Source organism: Echinops telfairi, unplaced genomic scaffold (assembly GCF_000313985.2).
Source record: "Echinops telfairi isolate 266 unplaced genomic scaffold, ASM31398v2 ScPeMD7_7424;HRSCAF=8462, whole genome shotgun sequence".
NCBI classification, from domain to species: domain Eukaryota; kingdom Metazoa; phylum Chordata; class Mammalia; order Afrosoricida; family Tenrecidae; genus Echinops; species Echinops telfairi.
In genome coordinates, this window is record NW_022111324.1 from 83,956,770 (window position 1) to 83,973,676 (window position 16,907).

The 16,907-nt window shown below is 48.6% G+C and overlaps 1 protein-coding gene across 1 annotated transcript in view; it reads left to right on the top strand.

Annotated features, from left to right (window-relative positions):
* The window catches only part of GMDS (GDP-mannose 4,6-dehydratase), a 698,702-nt gene extending 682,497 nt beyond the window's left edge, over window positions 1-16,205 (top strand). The window contains exons 9-10 of the mRNA XM_004700180.2: window positions 15,479-15,547; window positions 15,761-16,205. Coding sequence (XP_004700237.1) covers window positions 15,479-15,547; window positions 15,761-15,823 — 132 coding nt within the window. The 3' untranslated portion in view covers window positions 15,824-16,205. The remainder of the gene's footprint in view (window positions 1-15,478; window positions 15,548-15,760) is intronic.
* The last annotated feature ends 702 nt before the right edge of the window (window positions 16,206-16,907 follow it).

The window sequence follows — 16,907 nt, forward strand, 5'->3', positions numbered from 1 at the left end:
ACATGCAGCCAGAGCCCCCAATACACATACAACATGCAGCAGTAGGCTGGTCAGTACTGTAAAATAAGGGAATCAGGAAGCAGGGGTAAGAGAGAGAGAGGTGGGCTACGTGATCAGAAATGGAGTCATAACGCTCCAGTGTCTTGAGAACCCAGACCATCTGTGGGGGTCACTCGAGGGCCATTTCCACCTCTGCATTCTCTGACTCTCTGATGCCCCACCCTTGCTCAGTCTCCAACCAGGAGAAGGTCGTGCCAGCGGCCTGAGTCACCTGATGGAGATTAGAGCTACCCGTCAGGTTCTACCACAGCCGGAGGGTCAGGCAGGTACTTGCTGGGCTGCATGGGGCTCTGACTGTCCAGCAGGTGTTTCCCTTCTCTGACAGGAAGGAGATAAATCTCTGCTCTTGGAAGAACCACTCCGTGCCATGACCCAGGCAGTGCCTCCCCCACAGGCACCTTCTGCGTGCCATTGTTGGCAGAACACATTCCTCTCTCTGTGCCTTTGCTAGCATGGAAACAAGGACTGGAGTCGTCCCTGAGGAACATGAATGTGTCAGCCCTGGAATCCCCTTCCCACAATTCTAGGCTCTTAGGACTGAGGGGAGTGCCTACCTGGAACTAGAGTGGGCACCTCCAGCCCATTCCCAGGACCTTCTAGAAAAGTCCACTCAAGCTGCTAGCCCCTGGGTTTTCATCAAGCTCCCCGTAGGGAGGCCCCAAAGCCACCATCTAGTAAGACACGGAGATTTTTCTAGAAGGAGTCACAGAGCATTCCACCCTGGAGGTACCACCGCCAGACCATCTTTGCTCCACTCTACCTCATAGACCCCTTAGAAATGCAGGCCTGTTAGCCCAGCTCCTCCTGGACATTTTGACCCAACTGCTCCCTCTCTTGAGCATCCTGAAGCAGGTCCTTCTTGTCTCCATGGACCACATGAACATCATCTTCTCAGGGCAGGCAGTCCATCACTTGGTCTTCTTTGTTGGTGGCCGGTCCCTTGCCGACTGCTGCAGCAGCACACCTTAACAGCATTGGGCAGACCGGTCCTTCCTTGAAAGAGTCCATCCTGGAGCACGTGAGAAGTTGTGACCCCCTCAAAGAGTGGCCTAGGATGTGGGGTGTGTGGGGCATGGCCAGACTCATGGGGCAAGCAGCAAGGCGCAGTTTGAAGAGAAGCGGTGAGGGAGTGAGGGCCTAGGGGAAGCACTGAGCGTGCAGAGGAGCCCGGCAAGGGGCAGCAAAGCCAGCATTGAGGCACACCATCTCAGCCATGCTGCAAAAGAGGGATGTTGGGGATCTAGAATTTCCACCTGAATTTTTGTGACACCCTCCACACACAAGCCCCAGGTGGTTCTACATGGGAATATTTCAAAGAAATGAAGGGGAGGAGCAAGAGTGTTGCAAGATACTGAGGAGCTTTTTGAGCAAAAGGAGGCTCCGGGTTGCTAAAACTTGGGGGAGTGCTGAGTGCAAAGACTGGAGGAATTGCCAGGGCTTGAGTGCCAAGCGTTGACTGCCCATCAAAGGAATTTCACTTGGTTCTCTAGACCCCCAAGGTGCCATTAAAATGAAACCTTGACCCAAAGGACAGAACAGCTGGCACTGGGTGGGACCCACATATTATCTCTGCTCTTCATCATGGACAGACATAGCTGAACAGGTGTGTAAATGGGAACCGAGTCCCCATGAGGCCTCACTCTCCCAGATACCAAGCGGTGGAAATAGGGATCAACTTAGTCCTGGCCCCAAAGCGCATGCTACACCAGCACCATAGGCTTGATAGTTTACGGCAAACGTGAGGAGAGACTTCTCCCACCCCCACCCATACCACACTGCAGTGCCTGGAAGATGCCCAACACCCGTATGGCCCCCGCTACCTGGACAACCTCTGCCCGTTTTCTTCACCTGCCTACCTTCTGCTCGTTTTGTATAACACAACCCTGGACTTATCTATTCTGGGAAGCATTGTTAGAGTCCCATTGCCTCACCGGACGGTGTTCCCCTCCCCTGCCCCCTCTGAAGGTAACCTAATCCTAGTGTGAGATGGTTTAGGTGAGCCATACCACCGTTTCTTTATGGAGGCTGGGCACAAGGCACATTTCTGGCTCACTCTGCTTCCCCCTTTACACCCTTCGTTGTTCTACATCCTCTCCCTGTGCCCTCAATATGCTTCCACTCCCTTCTCTCTCAGACTGCTTTATGATGCCTAACCCAGGCATCTGGCCCCTGTCTGAGACTTCTAGTCTCTCATTACCCTCTATCACTAAACCTACCTCCTCCTCCTCCTCCTTCTTCTTCTTCCTCTAATAACTCATTTTGGGGGTCTCTTACAGCTCTTTTAACAACTGATGCATGCATTGTATCAAGCACATTTGTACATATTGTTGCCATCATCAGTTCCGAAACATTTTTTTTTCTGCTTGAGCCCTTGGTATTAGCTCCTCTTTTTTCCCCTCCCTCCCCAACCCTCCTACCCTTGTGAACCCTTGATAATTTAGAAATTATTTTTCTTTTCATATTTTACACCGTCCACTGTGTCCTTTTACCCACGTGTATGTTGTTCGTCCTCTTAGGGGGAGGGGTTATCTGTCAATCATTGCAATCGGTTCCCCCTTTCTCTTCCTTCTCCCCAAACCTTCCCCTTACCCTCATGATACCCCTTCTCTCAATATTGGTCCTGAAGGGTTTATCTGTCCTGGATTCTGTGTGTTGAGTGTTCTTATCTGTAGCAGTGTACATGCTCTGGTCTAGACAGATTTGTAAGATAGAACTTACAAATAAATCATGATAGTGGCAGCAGTGGGGGTGGGGGTGGGGAAGAATTAAGGAACTAGATGAATGTTGTGTATTTCCTTGGTGCTGTACTGCATCCTGGCAGATTCATCTCTTCCTTGTGACCCTTCTGTAAGGGGATGTCCAATTGTCTACAGATATACTTTGGGTCTCCATTCTGCCCCCCAACGTTCTCATAAAAATGGTTGTTTGTTTTGGGTCTTCTACCTGATCCTGTCAACATCTCGTGATCACACTGGTGTGTGTTCTTCTTCCATGTGGGCTTTGTTGCTTCCCTGCTAGATGGCTGCTTCTTTAACTTCAAGTCTTTAAGACCCCAGACACTATATCTTTTGATAGCCAGGCACCACCAGCTTTCTTTACTACATTTGTTTATAGACCCATTTTGTCTTCAAAAATTGTGTCGGGAAGGTGAGCATCACAGGTTATTAGAACAAAGTGTTTTGCATTGCGAGTGGACTTGAGTAGAGACCCAATGTCCATCTGCTACATTAATACTTAACCTATAAATATATGTACATAGATCTATATCCCTATCACTATATATTAATTTATTTACATATGTACATACCTATGCTTATACCTCTATAAATGTCTTTAGCCTCCTAGTTCTTTCCTCTACTTCCTTTTCCTTTCCTCCTGTCCCATTATCATGTTCGACTTTCATTTGGCTCTCTGTACTTCCTCTCGGCTACATTGCACTTGATCGAACCCCACCAGGCATTCTATGCCCTCCTCGTTATTCCCTTGTCTGTGGGTTTGTTGGCTCCCCCCTCCCTTTATTTTCCACCACCTCCTCCTTTCCCCTCTCCCCCTGGAACTGCTGATCCTGTTGTTTTCTCCTCGGGATTGTTTATCCTGTATATCTTATATAGATAGACATGGGGAAAAAAGAAAAAAATACCTTATGAATAGTTCCAGGTCTGTAGACCTATCTTCTTAAGGGAAGTTCTATACAACTATTGAATGTATGAATGAATATTGCTGAGACTAAATGAGCAAAGTTTAAAATCTCTTTTAAAATAGTAAAGTTCTGTGCTGTTGTCATTCTTTGTGATAACTGTTACTGTCATAACTACTGTGACTCTGATGGGGATGGTGAGAGGCATTCTTTGCTTTAATGACTCACACCATCCAAGGTCAAGAACTAAATAGACTTTGTACTTTGCAGACTAGTTATTCTTGTAATACCCAAAAGCATGAGGTCCACTAGACTTGGCTGTAGTGGGCTTCTTAACCACCCAAGCCCAGAAGTAGAAAATCCCCAACATTTGAGGGATGGCTGTATTTCCTTTCGAAGTCGTCACGGTGGCATGAGCAAGGCCCGCCCATTTTCAATTCTGTGAATTGTAGTCTTTTCATAGAAAAGGTTGCTCTGAGGAGGTCAGACACTGAGTTGAGGCCCATTGGAAGTTTCCCAAGCCTGCCAAGTTAAGTCAGGCAGTTCTTGGTATTTCTTCTTGTCCTAGAAAGCAGCACTTCTGAGAAGAATCTGACCCAAAACCCAGCTCTGCCAGAGGAAGTCCCCTGGGAGTGTCATAGCCTAGTGATGTCGGGCAGAGACAAAAAAGAATCCTTCCATGGAAAATGGCCCAGTGCTCCGTGTTTTGCTATGCAAGTCAGCTCCAACTCATGGCAACCTCATGTACAATGGAGCAAAATGTGCCTCGGTCCTTTGCCTTCTTCACAAGTGCTGGCAAGTTCAAGCCCGTTCTTGGGCCACTCCATATCTTGAATGGCAAGAGAGCTTATCTTCCAGTGCAACCCAGAGAGCTTATCTTCCAGCACAGTATCCGTTGATGTCCATTAGTGGCCACTAGGGTTTTTGCTGGATGATTCTCTGGATTAAGTCATCAGGCCTTTCTTCTGGGTCTTAGTCTGATAGTGCCACTGAAACCTGTTCATGGTCAACCTTGCTGGTACTTGAAACATCAGTGGCATCGCATCCAGCAACATGGAAGCCCATCAGCCACCACAATAGAACGCAGGGAATGAGTGGGTACAATGTTCTAGCTGTACAGAAATGCCAACTCTATTATTTCACCATTGCTGAGGTATTTGAGGAATCCATCTTTGTGGGAAAGCCACAGTGATCACAGTAGTCAAGACCAAGAATGCCGTGTCTTCACCCAAGATCCTCTCTAGGAAGCCATTCATCTCCAACAGAAGAAAACCAGTGGCACTGTGTCCCATACGATCCACGGCTGCAGCAGGCTCTTCCACAGTGTGGGACTCTCACAGCACACATGCGGTCACGTGGTTTGATTTGTCTGTTTTGTAAGTGGATTACATAATGGGATATGACTTTTACACCCCTGTCATGTGGGTAGTTCAAGCCCACCAACCATTCCATAGGAGAAGAAAGAGACTGCTTGCTCCTATAAAGATTGACAGTCTCAGAAACCCTACCCAGGGTCACTCTAGGTCAGAATGAACTCAATGGCAGTGGGTTTGAGGATTGTTTTCTTGTTTCTTTGTTCATTATTGTTCCCAAGTTGTTCATGGGTGATGCATTGGTTAATGCACTTGGCTGGTTACTGGAAGGTTGGAGGTTCAAGTTGACACAAAGGCACCTTGGAAGAAAGACCTGGTAAACGACTTCCAAAACCTCAACCGTTGCCAATCTCATGGTGTCCATGAGTGAGATGGAGTTGACTCCCCAGCAACTAACTGGTTGTCCTTTCGAGAGCATTTTCACACCCATCACCTAAAGTGTTATTTTAGGAAAGCTGGCCGAGACCACACCCAATGGTGTTTATCTATGGAACATTAAACCCAACCTCCCTTTCAGGTAGCCCTGAAACTCCCACTAGACCTGGTCAGTGAGGACAGCTTCAAGAGTGGACAAAGCCCCTGTAAAGAGTTATTGTGCAGCGTGTCGGGCCTGAAGTCCCCACTGAACTGATCATCAAAGCAAATCTGATTATTTTCCACTTGATTTTCCTGAAAGGATGTTATGATTTTCTAGATGTTTGGTGCCTGGCGATAAATCAGGCTTTTATGATGTCATGTGAAAGGCCACCTCTCGGACTTCCTCCTGCTGCAGCCGAAGGATAAGTGGACGTGTCGGTAGGGGCAGTGAACCAGTCTGGCTTTAACCCCTTCCTGACTTGTGCTGCGACCTGGCTGGCAAGGTCCCAGCCAGGGTCTTGAAGAGAGACTTTTCTCTCTTCCGCCTTCCTTTCACAGGACAGGGCCAGGCCTGTGGAAGTGGAGCTACTTTCTGTGTTAAGCGGCCTTCCTCTGCTCAGAGGCTTTGGCATCCAATCAAGATTAAAAAAAAAAAAAAGACAGTGTGTTCCGTGGAACAATATAAGAGATCAGAGGTAATTGTACAAAAATAATTTTTTGAAAGAGTCCCTGTTTTGTAATCATTAAAATGAGAGGCTTCCTTTAAAGGCAGATAATATCTAATGGCAGTGTTTTATGGTGGAATGGTGCGCTTATGCATTACTGGGAGCATTGTATATTCATACAATGCCTTGGAAAGCAATAAAAAGGGTCACGTTCAAACCAAAATCCTAGGAGTTCTCAATAAGTCATCTCTTTCCCTTGCCCCGATATCCAGTCCATCAGGAATTCCTGTTTCTGTTCTGTCTTCAGCATAGGTCTAAATGCACCCATTCCTCTATCACCTCCATCTCAGGTGGCCAGGCCACCAACCCACTGCCATGGTCATGGCTGTAGCTCTCACAGGCCTTCTCTCCCACCTGGCCCCGCTATAAGGAAAAGCAGCAGCCATCAATGTTCTCTGAGTACACAGGGCATAAGGCCCTGGTGGCTGAGAGCAAAACCCAAATCCCCTGCTCCATGTCCCAGGCTGGACAACTAAGAAAGCAAGGCCGGTTCCTTCACTGTTAGGTTGTTTTACTATACATGAGTGGACATTTACGTGCACACACACACAGAGCCTCAAACTTGTCTCAACCTTGTCTCCAGTCCTCTTGAGAACTGGGAAGAGAAAACAGAAGTGCTTTCACCAGCCAGGGTGCTCAGAGTTAGTTTCCTCAAGCCAGGATTCGCCTCCCTCCCGAAGTGAATGGTTAGAGGGTTGTCCGCAAGCTTTCAGGGGACAGAAGGGGTTCTCGTTTGATCTTTCCCTGGCATACCAGAGCTTGGCCAGGAGCAGGACAGCTGGTCCTCAGGCTGGCCCTCCAGCCCAGCAAATACCACCCTGACTCTTAACTGCAGCAGCCTGGACAGAACCTCTTTTTGAAGGGTGCCAAAGCTTCTGATTTGAGCGGCCCAAGTATGTCAAAAGGAACTCTCTTTTGAGGGGAGAGGGGTTTGCAGTGGGTGGGGACATGTTAGGAAGAATTCATCCACCAACTTCGGGAAAAGAGCTAGAAGGCAGCCCCTGCTTACCATCCAAAGCTTATGCTAGCTGCAGAACATCACACTTCAGAATTCATTCGCTGGCATTAGTCAGGTTTACAACTGAGGCCCATGGGCTGCACCTTCCCTGCGGGACCATTAGATGCGACTAGGGAATTGACTATTGCTAGAACCCCATAGGAGACCTTTCCTACCCTTCCAGCCTCATGGGAGGCCCCTCCCCCAGTGTCACTCTATCCACCCAGTGGCCTTCACTCTCCTTCTTAGCACCAGTGAGTGGCCACTTGGAGAGGACTCGGAGCCGAGGCCTGCCTGTGCCTGGCTCCTCCTTGTCCTCCAGTCCAAGCTCAGAGCCAGCTCTTCAGAAAGGCCTTCCCTCCACGGCAGTCACGCTCTCTCGGCCAGCTTCCTCTTCAGTCTTTGTCCTGCGATTGGCCACTCTCTGAAAGGGCCTCTCGAACACTGTGCTAGCAGATATCATCGTAGTTGCCTTACACCTTCCTCAAAAAAGAAAAGTTTCCCGAGAAATAACCCAAAAGCAATCATTTTAATGTGGTCAGTGCCCTGGTTAGTCTTCGAGTTTCTTAAGAAGTTATGGAGGGAATGAATGTTTGAGTGAATGTTGGGTGTACATTTGACTGGCTCGGTTTTATTCTTTCTACTTGGGCAGATGGCTGGGTGGGTAGATGGATGAATGGTTGTTTGGTTACTTGGTTGGTTGGTTCGTTGGTTGGTTGGTTGGTTGGTTGGTTGGTTGGTTGGTTGGTTGGTTGAAAAAAAGTTTCTTGAATAGGAATGACCTGTTGTGCTATACAGGTTGGGCAAAGAGCCAAAGGGGGCAGGGAGGAAACCCCCTCGACTGTGTCGGCCATCATATATTGTACATTACTTTCTAGCCCAATGTTTAAAGAAAAGGGACCCTTTGCTAAGGTATGGGGTAGATGTCCTACAAAACGAGAAGGCACACCCTTTCAGAACCTCATCTTCACCTGTGCAGGTAGCATCCCCGTGGCACAAGTTAGCCTTTCCAGGTCAAAGGGAGACTTTCCTTCCTTGTCTGCTGGCGGAAGATAAGCGGGAATGAGAAAGGAGTTTCCCTCCCAGGTACTTTCATCTCCGCCACGTCTGGAAAAGGTGCCACCTGAAACAGATACAAGATCTCTTGCGTTGCATTTTGTGTGTGATTGGCTGGCGGCTTAATTAGGTGAGGTTTGTAAAGGGCGTTGAGGGTCAAAGCACAGTGTGCACGTGCACCCCCGTGCTGAAGAGAGCCACCGCCAATGATGGCACAACACATCTGTAATTGCTCCACTTAAAGGGGCTTTATCTCCGTCCTCCAGGGTTTGTCACCTCCTACCAGGATGGGGAAGGTAACTCTTCACACCCCAGCTCAGTTATTAACAGGAACCTTTAATTTCCAATGAAGATGGCGCTGGCTTTGAAGCCTGGAATGCTGCCTGCAATTACTCACCTTTCTATCTCCTCTCATTAAATTGCGCCTGAATTACAACTGTGAGTCAGCCCCCACCCCCACCCCCTGCCCTTATCAGCTGATTAAAGTCAAGATCAGTGAAGTAATCAAAATCAAGAGCGCTCCCGTTCTGGTCACTAATCCACCTTCCCCTAGCTATATACCCCTATAAGCACTCGGGATCAAGAACTAAAGCTTAATAATAATAATAACTCTACCACTGTAATTATAGATGTAGGACAGGTACAGGGAGACATCGTACCTCATAAGCTTGTATAATGCAAGGCTCTCTCTCGAAAGTATTTGCTTTTCTAAAAAGTAAACATAATAAAAAGCCGACCTGTGAGTAGACAGTTCCCAACCGACTACTAAGGCACAGCTTCTGAGAAATGCTTTCCTCTCCTCAACCTGCTCACACCAGAGCAGAACAACCTCCAAGTTCAGCACACTAGGACGACCACACAGAGGGTCTGCTTCTGGGTAAAGCTCTTGCTCTGAGCACATCCTTCGCTTCTGTCCCGGTCTCAGGCAGGGTTAAAGGCTGAGGTGACCAGGCCAAGCATGCCCAAGCGACACCTTGGACTGGTGTCTGAGAGGCTGGGGTCCCCAGGAACCTCAGAGGTCATGATCTGCTCCTCAAGGGAGAATTGGACCCCAGTCGTCTTCTCTGGTCTCGAGGGGTTCTGCCTGCAAGGGCTTCCTCCCGAATATTGTTTAAACGATTAAAAAGGAAATGAGTGTGTTTAAATTCGGAGTTTCCTCTAAATGATGGTGTGCCATGTGTGACTTACAGAGTCCTTTTTTGCCTCTCTTTCTACTAACCACACTTTTTAAGCCATTAAAGAAAATATGTATCTCGATTTACACTGTACTATGAGTGGTGTTACTTAAATTATCCCTTTATAAAGTGGTTTGTTAAGCCGTATTTGTGCCACATTTACAAATGGACGCACATAAGATTGACAATATTTTCTTTCACTTTCCCAGACAGCTTTAAAGCGCTAGAAAGACTTCTTCAACTTGGGTGGAGGGCATACCTATAGGGAGACAAATTCCAACCTCAATGCCAACACGCCGGGGCCGACTCTTAGCCACCCTATAGGACAGAGGCCTGTGCATTTCCCAGACTGGAAGGAAACCTTTCTGGGAGTAGGAAGCCCCGTCTTTCTCACGAGGAGTGGTTGCTTGCTTCTGACTGTGGACCTAGGGGTTAGCAGCCCAACGTGCAGCCACCAGGGCTTCGATGCATGTAGATGGAGGAACGTGTTTCTTTATGTTTGGAAGCTCTCCTTAGCTGCTGAACCCAAGTGACGAATCCAACCAGTGAGATTAAGGAGTCCCCAATCCAGAAACCCGGGACGGAGCCGGGTCACAGACTGGCTGGGCCTTGCCCAGGCTCAGACTGCATCCCCCGTGCAGCAGTGTGGGTCATTCGTGGTTGGACGTGCAAGGCCTTTGTCTAGGTTTGCTTGGTCCTGGCACCTACCTAGCACTGTGGAGGTGACAGTGTGGTGACCCAACTTGTCAGTGGTTTGATTACAAAGCCAGATGTTGGCCACTGTGCCTCTCTGTCACTGCTCTCACTGCGGCTGGTTCTGACTGGCTAGGTTTCCCTGCGCCTGAGCCCTGGCAGTGCCTGGGCTCTAAGGGCCTCTGTCAGCCACTGATGGGCAGGCCCGCTGATTGCAGCTTCCTGTGTAGCCCAGACAGCCGCTGCTCGCTCCTTGTCTCTTATCACCACTTGTCGGCAGAGCAGCCTGGTTTCAACTCCAATTTGCGCTGATCCACAGCAGCAAGGGGAAGAGGGGACGTGTCCACAACCTTTATTAACGCCCCCGCTCATATGACTGTGCTGAGCGGCTGTCCCTCTTTGGGAAGGAGTCAGTCAAAGAACACATTTGTGAAAAGGCAGAGTTTCAATGGCATCTGAGTAGAGAGATGCGCTTGCAAGCTTTCAGAGACTTTCCAGCTTCATTTATTTGGTTGGTTTGATTTGAGTTTTTGTTTGATTCCACACACACACCTATCCCCCCCTGCCCCCCCACCCCATTCTTATAACCACTAGCTGCACGGCCTGAATCTTGACTGAGATAATCTGTGTAACTTGAAAGCTTTTTTTTTTAATTTTGTCAAGTATTTTGTTGTGGTGGTGGTGGTGGTTTTAAGCATCTGTTTCTGAAAAGACGTGCTAACCCTGATCACACCACGCTGATGCAGAGGTAGGCCAAGCACCAAGTTCCCGGGCATTGCCTTATTCCCTTGGTACCTGAGCTACTCCGCAGTTTTGCTTTTCTAAGAAAAGTAGAAGGGAAAAAAATGGCTATGGAGTGCCACTCATAGCTCTGTATCTTGAATTCCTGGCGATCTTTAACTGGAGGTTTCTCAGCCTTGATTTTCCTCATTAACATGACCTATCTGTTATAAATACCTTCTCCGTATTTATAGCACTCGGGAGCCATTTCTTTCCATAGACTTCCGACTTAACGGCATTCTACCCAAAGCTCCCACACTCTTAAAATGCAGCTCTGACTAAGCCAGGTGCCCTTTGCAAGCCTTACAAGTAGGCCTGTGGATAGAACATGGTACCAAGCATAGCTTGAAATAAATATTCATTAAAAATGCCCCCAGGCAACCTTAAGGAAGGAGCGAGAGAAAGAAAGGAGACTGTGAACTGTGCAAACTTATCCTACACAACACAATCTATTTCAATAGCATCCTGCACACACACCAAGATGGTAGGGGAAGTCACAAAGGGGGAGGGGAAGTAGTAGTAATCAGAGGGATTCGATGTGTTAAAGAATTATCAAAATAAAATGAGATTGGTACTTAAAGATGTGCTGTTAACTTGATGGAGATGAGAAGGTACCCAAGAGATTTGAGGAAAGGCCACTACAGTTGGGAAAGAAGATAATAACATGGCACAGTCGCCGGTCTTCTGGACTTCACGTTAACTACTGTGGGCTCAGAAACTAGCTTAATGACTTTTCCAGGATTTGGTCTGGCCCCTTTATCAGTTCACTATAACAAGAACTTACGCCAGGAAAGCCTTAGAAATTCCTGTGGCACAACATGCCCTCCTACCATCCTGCTATTAGCAACTCTGACCACTGGATTTAAGCCTGATGTCCCCACAGGGCCATTCCTAAGGGCCAATGAACAAGCAGTTGTCAGGAAGTCAGAGAAAAATGAGAGTGCTTCAGGCCTTTGGACATATATATCTTCTCTCCTGCCTCACGCAGCTCTGCTGCTGTAAAGGGCTCCGTTAAACCTAATTGAATTTGACAATAATAAATGACATACTGAAATTGTATCGTGCACCTAAGAAATAGTAATGCAAACAGTGAAGACATCAGAAGCCAGAACTCAGGAAATGTCATATTCGCATAGAAATGCTTCAGATTTTTCTCAGGACTTTATTGTCTCCCTTTTTTTTTTAAGTAACGTTCCAGACCACCCAGTGCAGTAAGTCCTTTTTGGAAACTATACATGAAATCATCGCTTTAATTCAGCTTTTGTCCCTGTTGTCATAATATAACCTTCAGCCTATAAATAAAGAAGGAACTGGCTGTCCCCCTCAAAAAAATAGAGAGCGAAAGAAAATTGCACAACAGATCCATTCAATTCTTCTGGGCCTGCCTTTATGGGAGGGTGTGAACTGTACCATGAATGTATCTTATGGCCTTATTGTCTCCTCCTGGACCCCACTGTCTGACAGTCGCAGTGTTTGACTTCCTTGTAAGAATACAATTTCCACAATCCATTTTCTTTCCAGGCAGAGGAAGCCTTATTTACAGAACGTGTTTATGTCCTTCCTATCATTCCACGTATAATAAAGGCAGGCTACAACCACATCCACTTCCACGCCAGTCTCCTCTCCCCCAGCTCCTGTCCCCACCCCCGCCAAGCTTAAGTATGCCTTTTGCCTAAAACCTTGTAGACTAAACCATTTACTATAGCTTTTATATAAATGACACAGCAAGAAGAAGTGGGTAATTCCCTCAGGAGCAGTAAAGTCTATAGCATCTGGGATGTCCTTAATCTTTCCTGAGCAGTTGATTAGGAGCAAGCATGTTCACTGGTCTAGATGTTGGTTCAGTAGCAGTGCCGGAGAGAGTCCCGTTTTACTTCATGGAACCTCATCCTTCCCCTTCACAAGGTCTCTTGGTCTAATTAAATCTCAGGGAGACAGAGCCTTGGCAGCAGGTTAGAGTAAGCTGCTAGACTGGAATGTAGGGATTGGGCTGAAAACGAAATTGTGAAGTTTAACTGGATGCGTCTCTGGTTTCAATGAAATACTTTTTGCAGTATAGGGTAGCAATGTCTGTTCTGAAGCTTTTCAAAACCATTTTTCTTTTCCCTTAATTGTAGCTCCCTGGTTGTTTTTATATTATGAGCTACTTGTAGGAAAATACAGGAAGCATAATTACAATACAGAGCGCCTTTCCCAAGCCTACTGAGATCATTTGAAGCCAAACTAGGTTTTAGGGTTTTGCTAACTATAAGTTGAGCACCATGAATTGTATCCTATGAAACTGCCGGTTGATTTACAGCAAGTGTTATGTGATTGAACAATAGCCATGTTTCTTCAAGCCCTGTAAGTGTGAGAGGCAAGGAGGGAGGGAGGAGGCCGTGAACTGTGTTACTTAATGATGCCGCCTTTCACGGCTCCTTCAGAGCAACTGGCTTTGTGTGATTCTAATAGTAAAGTACAAGTATTGCAAAAATGCATACAAGGTTTTAGGGACAGGAAAGAGAAATAAATGGCTTTGTTCTCTGTGTAAAGTGCCCCCTCCAGGTAGCACTGTGTTAACTTGGTAATTCTTCATTTTTAAATTTGACTTACTGAACAATTTGTATTTGACCGTTTGGGGCCAGCAGTAATAACTTGTTTTACTGTCATTAATATTTTGGAAAGGAAATGGATACCTTGGTGTATTGTGAAATGAAAAGCCTTTGAAAGTTGATGGTTTCTTTAGCTTAAAAAAATAGTGATGGGGAAATTGAAAATAAAGAGTTGAATGCACTCTAATAGAGTAAGAATTTCAAGCCAGCAGTGCAGACATTCGGAAGTAGAATCCAAACACCCTTTGGCATAAAGGCTTCAAAATAAAGGGGGCACGATGGGATATAGTGCAGAGGAAGCACCATCCCAGAGCTCCTGCCTGGTCATTCCCAGCATGCATCTGTAATAATGGCCTGGGCCTGCCCACTCCAGCTAAGTCCAAAGGAAATCATCAAAGGAGACTTTCCACCGTAGCTTGATTATCACTTGGTGTGACTCTTCCAGGGGATTCTTTAAATATTGTGTGCAGTCAAAATAGAATATCTTCATGTTTTATTGATTTATATCAAATTGGGCTTGCACCAGGGGGGCTTGAAGTCATCCTGCTGTCTTACGTTCTCCACCTTTTCTGCCTTCTGTCTTGGGGACTTATATCTTACCACTCTTTGATACATGCCGTTCTATATGGGAAACCGAAATGTTTCTCTCACCCACCCACCCCCATCGATAGTCCATCTCAAAGTCTTTTTCTTCTTTTTTCATTTCTACCATCGTCCTTTAATTCCTTCCTTCCATTTCGTAACCCATCTTGAAATTCTCATCTCAGTTTGCGTCGAAGTCACTCTTCAGCAACCTGTAGCCACGATGTGGGCGGGTAGGGGCTGAGATGCACACGTCAGTTAGTTCTCCCTTGTAGTTTTCTGTCCGTCCCTCTCTCCTTCGCAACAGGGCTCTGGAGCGGCTCGAGCGGAGCCTCGTGCACCGGGTTCTGGGGCGCTGCGTGGTGGGGTGCAACAGGCGAGGGGCCTTCCTTTGTATACCGCGGTAAGGCGCCTCTGGTCTGGCAGATCAAGAGCGTGAATAAAAAGCAAATACTCGCCCCAGCCTCCAGTGTGCTAGAAACTTCCCTAGCTCCTCCCGCGTGTAGCGTGAAGAAGGAATGAGAGAGCGCAGGGCAGCTGCAGGGGATTCTTGAAAAGCCGCGTCTTGCTGGTCGCCTCTCACTAGACGGTCACGGAATCCATGACCCACTCGGCCGTCCGCAGTGCCCTTGACCTGTAAGCGTGGTGCGGGGGAACTTTGGTTTCATTTTGGGGGGACGTCGGTGTCCCAGGGCAGCGCTTACCGTGGGTCCCCGAGGAGGCGGCGGCGCGGCTCCCGCAGCAGAGCGGTGGGGGGCCTTTCCCGTCCGGCTGGGGGCCCGCCTCCGGGATCGGCGTCCACCCAGGGGCCGGCGCAGTCGGCGCCTCCGCCGAGCGACGCGGCCGTCTCCCCGCAGCCGAGCCGGTGGCACCAGCAGCCCGCTCTCCGTCCGTCCGAGACGCAGTCGTGTCGCGTCGTGGGGTTGGCTTTCGGGAGCCTGCGCCCAAACCCCGACTCCCGCCCGCCCGAGATGCCGCCTGACCATCGGGGGAGGGGCAGGCCCGCCTGGTGATTTATTTACTTCTCTTTTTGCCGGAGAAGTGCTGTAATTTGAAACAGTTCTCACAGTAGCGTCCCTGACAACTTAATGTTAGACAGGGAAAAAAAGGGGGGAGGGGGTCAGTCATTAAAGCGCTGGGGGAGAGGGGCGTGGAGGAGAGAGGCTGGGAGCGAGCTGGGGACGGATGGCTTTTACGATTTTCAAGTGGCCTGTGCAGTGTATTCTTAATGCAGCCTCGATGATTTATGGCTTCTAGCGCCGCTGCTAAAGCTGCCGCGCAGGAACCCCGGAGGGCCCGGGCCTGGGGGCCTGCTTCCTCGGGAGCCCCGCTGTGCCCCGCGGTGGGAGACGACGGGGGAGGGGACTTGGCTGGGGGGCTGGGGGCGCCCTCCGGGGCCCTGCCTGTCTTCTTCGCTGACCAGCTCTTGTCCCACCCCCACCCGCTCTCCAGGACTTTCTGCAAGGGGATTGCTCCAAAGCCCGGCAGAAGCTCCACTGGCAGCCCCAGGTCACTTTCGATGTAAGTTTCCCTTTCGTGGTGGGGGGTGGGGTGGGGACGTCCTGGTGGCCGTGGGAGTGGAGCGGGTCAGGCGCTCCCCCTCCACATACACCAGAAAGCTTGTCCACGTTTGGGAGGGCAGCGGGAGCAGAGATGGGGGGCTTAGTGGGAGGCTGGGAGCAGAGCAAGGCAAAAAGCCCCCCTCACCTCCTGCTCCCTTTCCCTTGGCCCCAGGAGTTGGTCCGGGAGATGGTGGATGCTGACGTGGAGCTCATGAGGAACAACCCTAACGCCTAAGGATCAGATCGTCTGCTCTGCAGGGCCAGGCTGGGCGGACCAGAACCAGAACCTTGTGTTCCCACCGGTATCCCCTCCCTCCCGAATTTGTAGCAGCCGGGATGTGACCCCGCCGTCCGAAATGCTTTCCTCTTGTGGAATCCTCTTCTGAATGGTTTTCTTAAATCCAGACTATGATTGGATCACATATTCATTTGACTTTTGAAATTGTGTTGTTAGACAACAGAAATTGTGGGACCTTCAAATTCGTTTCTCTCTCTTTTTCTAATTAAACGCGGCCTTTCTTTTAACAGCACTGAGCCCAGGTCCCTGATTTCTCCCATTATGCAAAGCCGCTTCAAGGCCCACCCCCCCCAAAATAAAACTCTCCCAATCATCACAAGGAAGTGACAAGGCCTCTTTCCTCGGGAGTCAGGTCAAACGCCAGAAGGTGGAGGTGACCTGGTTTGTCAGCAGGAGGGTCCCCAAAGGGTCCCCTTCTCTTGCATTGCCGGTGAGCCCCTTTACCAACCCAGGAGGAAATTCCCTCAGGGCAAAAGTGAGGCACATCCACGGCATCTCTGCCAGCAGTACTTAAAGCCCACCTGAAGCACCATGCCAACCTCAGCAGATGGTTTGGGCAATAGAGGGTGATCAGAAGAGGAAATGGACCCTCACCCTCGTGGTGCAGGGAGTGAGCCCTTGGCTGCCAATACACAGGGTTGAATCCACCATCCACTCAGAGGAGGCCTGGCAGTAGGTCTTCAGAAAGAGTATAGGCGTGGGCACCCTATAGAGCATTTCCACGCTATAGGGCCATAGGGGCACTGTGGTCGCAATCGACTGAAGGGCAGCGGTTTCATTTTCTGTTTGGGGCTTATTGCTTTTTGAGAAGAAGAAGAAATCTCAAAGTAAGTAAATATTGTTGAAACAATTCATGCCAAGGCCCTGGGTTACCCAGAGGTCTCCGAGCCATACATTTCCTTGTGGTGTAGTATAGGTCGCACAATGCTCTTCTCGGCACTAGAACATTTTCTGAATCTAAATGTGATTTATTAATTTGACAAATTTATATGAAGTGTCGATTACATGCCAAATACTGAGC